The 5,514-nt window shown below is 53.1% G+C and overlaps 1 protein-coding gene across 7 annotated transcripts in view; it reads right to left on the bottom strand.

The window, feature by feature from the left end:
- Nucleotides 1-477: 477 nt before the first annotated feature.
- ETV4 (ETS variant transcription factor 4) overlaps nucleotides 478-5,514 on the bottom strand; it is a 19,303-nt gene continuing 14,266 nt past the window's right edge. For 6 of the 7 annotated variants that reach the window (XM_006167405.3, XM_027767833.1, XM_027767831.1 and 3 more), the window contains 6 exons: nucleotides 5,066-5,331; nucleotides 2,417-2,491; nucleotides 2,232-2,300; nucleotides 1,916-2,088; nucleotides 1,552-1,653; nucleotides 478-1,200 (listed from right to left, as the gene is read on the bottom strand). In XM_006167405.3, the coding sequence (XP_006167467.1) occupies nucleotides 976-1,200; nucleotides 1,552-1,653; nucleotides 1,916-2,088; nucleotides 2,232-2,300; nucleotides 2,417-2,491; nucleotides 5,066-5,331 (910 nt within the window). In that variant the 3' untranslated portion in view covers nucleotides 478-975. The remainder of the gene's footprint in view (nucleotides 1,201-1,551; nucleotides 1,654-1,915; nucleotides 2,089-2,231; nucleotides 2,301-2,416; nucleotides 2,492-5,065; nucleotides 5,332-5,514) is intronic. The other variant, XM_027767832.1, reaches the window with a different exon arrangement.

Genomic DNA, 5,514 nt, shown 5'->3' with positions numbered 1-5,514 from the left:
CAACAGTTCTAGAAGGGGGCTAGAGCATATATCACTAAGCCCACTTTTCTGAGGAAAAACAGTCAGATGAACTGCCTATTTTTAGAGATTTTTGTTATAGGGCATGTGCACTTGCCAGAGAGAGACAGAAACAAAGAAACAGAAAGTGAGAAAACACACCCCCACCCCCCCGGGGAATGACCACACTGTAATCCTTTCTCCTCTTGGGATTTTGGGCATACATACACACACACACACACACACACACACACACACACACACGGCACGAGTTTCACCGGGTCTGAGATTCATACTGCGGTTGACTGCATGGAGTCCAGCAATGTAACCATTATGGCATCTGATGGTCCTGCCTTTTTCTAAATCCATCTGGGAAATTAAACAGAGGAGTAGGCTCCAAACTCTAGCCACCTACCCCCAAAGTTAGAGCTTTTTCTACCCTCTAGTCCCTCCCCCGTGGCAACAAAAAGGACACACAACTAACAGGAGAAGCAGGGCCTTTATTAGTAAAGTCTGGCAGATGTGGTGAAGCTGAAGGTAGACCCCAGGCTTGGGCCCAGGAAGAGGCCTCTCCTCAGAGGCGAAGGGTCCCTTGGAGCAGGACGCCTCTCCCTGGCTCTACCCCTCTCCCCATCCCATCCTCCTTTCTTACCCTCTCCCTGCCTCTGGAACACAGAGCACCAAAAACTGACACAGGGCCCCCCAGGGCCACAGCTTGGGGCAGAAAGCAGAGTCCAGGCTTGTCTCCCCACAGTGGGAGATCGGGGGCTCAGTGAACCCCATACCCCCCTGCCAGGATGAGGGAAGTTTATGAGACTGTCTGTAGACTTGCTGGTTCCCCACTTTTCCTTCCCAAAGTTTGGGCCCAGGCAACTGATGGAATCTGCCCCAGAGGCATCTGTGGGTTTCAGAATGACGGTTTCCCCAACATCAAACTCATCTATATGTACACAGGGCAGCACCTCCTGTGGCTGCAGACTAGTAAGAATAGCCACCCTTGGGACCAAAGGGCTGGGCAGGACCAGCCAGCTCCGGGAGGTAGGCGGGGCTCTCATCCAAATGAGACAAAGGGACCGTGTCCTCCTCACTGACCGGCCGGTCAAATTCAGCCTTGAGAGCTGGACGCTGATTGTCCGGGAAAGCCAGAGAGAAGAGGGCCTCGGGCTCGCACACAAACTTGTACACGTAACGCTCACCAGCCACCTGGGGGGAGAGAGGGGACGGGTCAGCCCAGCTAGCCCCCACTAAGTACAGGGGTGGGGGCACAGCACTTCTCAGCGTCCAGACAAATGCAGGGCATGTATCTCCCCCATGATGGTTTCCTTGATAGTCCTTGTTGATGCCTAGTCACAATCTCTATGTTTTGGGCCTTTCAGTTACTGCTTAGAACCTTTGGGGGACAGAGACCTGGAGACTGTCAACAACTTCTTGACCCCTCTGGTTCATTATCTGCTCTTACACAATTGCTGAGAAATGTTCTCCTGACCCGTGCCCCTGCCACTTTCTCATGGCCATTGCCACCCCCCTCCAGCCTCTTGTCCCTGGACGCCCGACCTTCTGCATGATGCCCTTTTCATAATAGTATCGGAGTGAGCGGCTAAGCTTGTCGTAATTCATGGCCGGCCGGTTCTTCTGAATGCCCCAGAGCCTGGCAACCTGGGACAAAAGAGGAAGAGTTTTGGGGTGGAGACGCTGCCTCATCAGAAAGACAATGGGGAGCAGGGCAGAAGGAACACCTAAAATTCTTGTGCAAAGTGCTAAGTAAGCCCCTCAACTAGCATGGGATGCAGGCTTGGTGGGAGTCCGGGATAGGGAAAGCCAGGATGGCAGTGCGGTCCTGTGTTGCTCTTCCCAGTTCTCTCGTCTCCAGGCCCTACAGCTGTTGGCAGAGAGAAGTGGGGACATCTGACAGGCCCACCTCTTCAGGCTCGATTAGCTTGAACTCCATCCCCCGGCCTGTCCAGGCAATGAAATGGGCATTTGTTGGGTCATCCAGCAGGGCCACCAGGAACTGCCACAGCTGCAAGGCACCCCGGCGCTGGTAGGGAGGCCCTTCTCGGAATGCACCAACCCCTTCCTGCTTGATGTCTCCTGGAAAACAGGAATTAGGTGTGGGGTTTACTCCCCTCCCCCCAAGAGTGTGACATAGTGAACTGTAATGTGATTCCTACAGGGATAGGTAGATGGTAGAGGGCAGGAGATGGGAGGTGAGACCCCCACTCTCCTTCTCTGACCTTCAAACTTCTCAGGGACAACGCAGACGTCATCTGAGAATGGTCGCAGGGGTTTCTCGTAGACATAGCCTGTGGAGGAAGTTGGGGGTTGCTCAGATCTGGGACCTAGGAGTCCAGAGGGACTCTTAGCCAGGGAAGCTCTCCCCTCATCTTGGGGGCTTGGCAGGGGAAGAGGGGTGCCTTACCCATGGCCCCATCACCTGGAGAGGGCCCGGAGAAGCCCTCTGTGTGGAGGTACATTGATGCACACCCAGGGACATCTGCAGGGGAGAAAGGGTGTCATTACAGGTGGCTGGGCCAGCGCTGGGGGCAGGGGAGGGGAGGAGGAAGGCCTACACACTTTGAAAAAGTTCTTCCTGCCAGCCCTTCCGGTGACTGTCCTTTCCCCAGTGGTCAGCCCACCACCAAATCCCAGGGGAGGCACCCCCAGAGGGAGTGTGAGGTGAGCCCCTCAGCCTGCCGGCTGGGTGGGTGCATGATGGCAGCAGCCAGGGCTGGGCAAGCTGTTCCACCAGGCCCAGGATTCCAGGGAGCAGCTGTTTCCTGTGAGTTCAGGGGGAGGGCAGGGCGAGATGAACCTCCGGGGAAAGGGTTTGGTGTCCACGCCTAAGACTCCCTCGGAATGGGCAAACGTCCGGTCAGCAGGTCAGGTCGGGTTCCCGGCCCTTGGGTTGTGCATGCGCGCGCGTGTATGTGTGTGTGCAAGAGACAGACAAGCAGACAACCCGTGTGCATCTGAGGAAGAGGCAATGGGCATTGGGCCACGTTTTTTCAGGCCTCTCAGCAGAGCACATTCCACCTCATTCCGTTCCATAGGACAGAAATCTCCCAACTCCACCTCCGGGAGGTGGTTGTGAAGCCACCCGTAGAAGTTCCAACCCCTTCTCGCCTCCCCCACTCCACTCCCACCTATGAATGAGATGGTGAAACCTGACACCTCCGGGAGGAGGCGGAGGGTGGGCTCATTCATGCCTCCATTTTGTGAATGAAATTCCTGACTCCATTCAGGAGAAGCTGAGGGGGAGGGGCAGGAGTTCAAGGGCATGTAACACGATCCCCTCCGGTTTCCAGCCTTTGAAGGTCAGCGGCAAGAGCGTCTACCTCCTCCTCCCTTCCTCTCACTGCCAAGCCTGGCTAAGGCTCACGCTCACGCCCTGGGTTTGAGGACAGGAGAGCCCATCCGGTTCTCACTCTGGTCATTCCCCTGCCCCTAAAAGACTGTAGGTATCAGAAAAAAAATAAATTCTAAAGTTCTAGCCAGCTCTGAACCTGCTCTAATCTCTGCAAATTTGCAGATAAACTCAGACTGGGGATAGTACCAATGTAACAGGAGCCAGAAGGAAAGGGTTTTCTGGGTCCTTCCTAGCTGAGAAATGCCCTCGCTGCACACAGGACTTTGAACTACAGCTGTTTATGAATATGGCTGAGTGTATCTCAATCCTGTCAACACCAGATAGAATTAGATTTAATGCAGTCCCTACTTCCAGTACCCAGCTTTGGCCAGGGTGGTCATCTGTCAACTCAGAGGCTCAAACAGGATGTGGAAACCACACATTAACCCTGCGTTCCTATTGGGGACTATAAACCTGGCTAATTTCAAGTTCATGTTTCTTTTCTGTCAAATCTCTTTGTATTTTTAAACTCCTGGGGGTACAGGGACCAATGACACATCTATTCATCGTTTTCTCCCCAACTGCCAGAATGCCTGTTCCTGGCATAGTACTTTGGTTTTAGTAGGTTATTAAAACCCCAAATTGAGCTGGCCCTGTAGTGCAGCGGTTGACACTGGGCAGAAGCTGGATTCCACATGGCCAACCAGGGTTGGAGTGCTGGCCTTGCTAGCTTGACAAAACATGCCATGCACTCGCCTGCAGGACCCGGATGGGATGGAGAAATGGAGGGAAAAGGACTGTAATGTAAGCAGGCCTCATTGTGGGGTACTCTCCCTATAGCCCCCACCCCCAGCACACACACCACACACGCACCCTTTGGCATTTAAGAAAAAACAAACCCTCCCCAAATTTTGTTATATCTTGACTTTTCTTTTTTCTTTTTTTTTTAAAGAGGTTTATGCTATAGGGCGTCTGCGCCAGCCAGACAGAGACAGACAGACAAAAGAGAGAAATGACCCCCCAGGGGATATGGTCACACCGCAATCCCTTCTCCTCCATTCTCCTCCCAGGATCTTGGGCACGCACGCACACACGCCCAGTGTGAGTTTTAAGCCACCGGCTCCAGGACGCGAACCACAGTTGACTACGTGGGAGTCCAGCGACATAGCCATTACGCTAACTGCTGGTCCCAAATATCTTGACTTTCTTATTAAGTCACAAGCTACCAAAGGACAAAGAACTACATCCATTACCTTTCATCTGAACATAAGTTTGCTGATTACAATTAAATGGCTATTCTTTTCAAATTATGAAACCAAGTAAGTGGGTGGGCTGGATGAATGAACTGGTAAATAACTGGACAGAAAAGCAAAAAACCTGTAGCAAGAGGACCAGTCCCCTAATACAGTGATTAAGTGCTATGTGTTGGGAGCTGATCCCACATGGCCAAGAGAGGTTTGATTCCTAGCCCAGGTGGCCTGAAAAACACACTCGGCACATGTGCATTTGGCTCCAAAATCCTGATGGGACAGAGAAATGAAGGAAAAAGGGCTATGGTGTGACCAAGCCCCATTGGGGGGGGGTGCTTTCTCACTCTTTCTCTGCTAAGGGAAAAAAAAAAGTATGGGGAGGAATCCTGGGCTAAACTGTTCATTTGATCATGTTACCCTAACCTGGTAATCCCACAAAATTCCTCCATGCCCTCCCAGGAGAGTCTCTTACCTGAGTCGTAGGCAAAGTCCGTCTGCTCCTGTTTGATCACCACCCCTGCCCCTGGGTACCTGTGCCCGTTGACCCCACCCTGGCCCACAGCTGGCTGGCTGGCCTGTTCATACAAGGGATCATGGTATTCCTGCTTGAAGCTCTGCTGGGGGTAGGGTGGGCAGGGCTCCGACAGCTGGTGTTGGTAGGGGCCTGGGAGGGGTTCCCGGCCCCCTCCCTGAGATGTGAAGGAGTGGCAAATGTCCAGGGGCTGCTGGAAGACGGAGCTGGATGTGGTTGGATGGAGAAAAGAAAAGAATCTTAAATCAGTCCCTCTTTGAGCCTGTCACTCCCAGGCTTGTAGAGCAGACTGTGGAGTGGAAGTGTGGCCACCTCAGTCAGCCACGTGGGAGTCCAGTGCCTTAACAACCTCACCACCTAATGGCCCCATAGTTGTAGATTTTTCTTTT

Source organism: Tupaia chinensis, unplaced genomic scaffold (genome assembly GCF_000334495.1).
Source record: "Tupaia chinensis unplaced genomic scaffold, TupChi_1.0 Scaffold144741_1, whole genome shotgun sequence".
NCBI classification, from domain to species: Eukaryota; Metazoa; Chordata; class Mammalia; order Scandentia; family Tupaiidae; genus Tupaia; species Tupaia belangeri.
The sequence above is the reverse complement of the archived record's forward strand: the minus strand, read 5'-3'. Positions and strand labels throughout refer to the sequence as shown.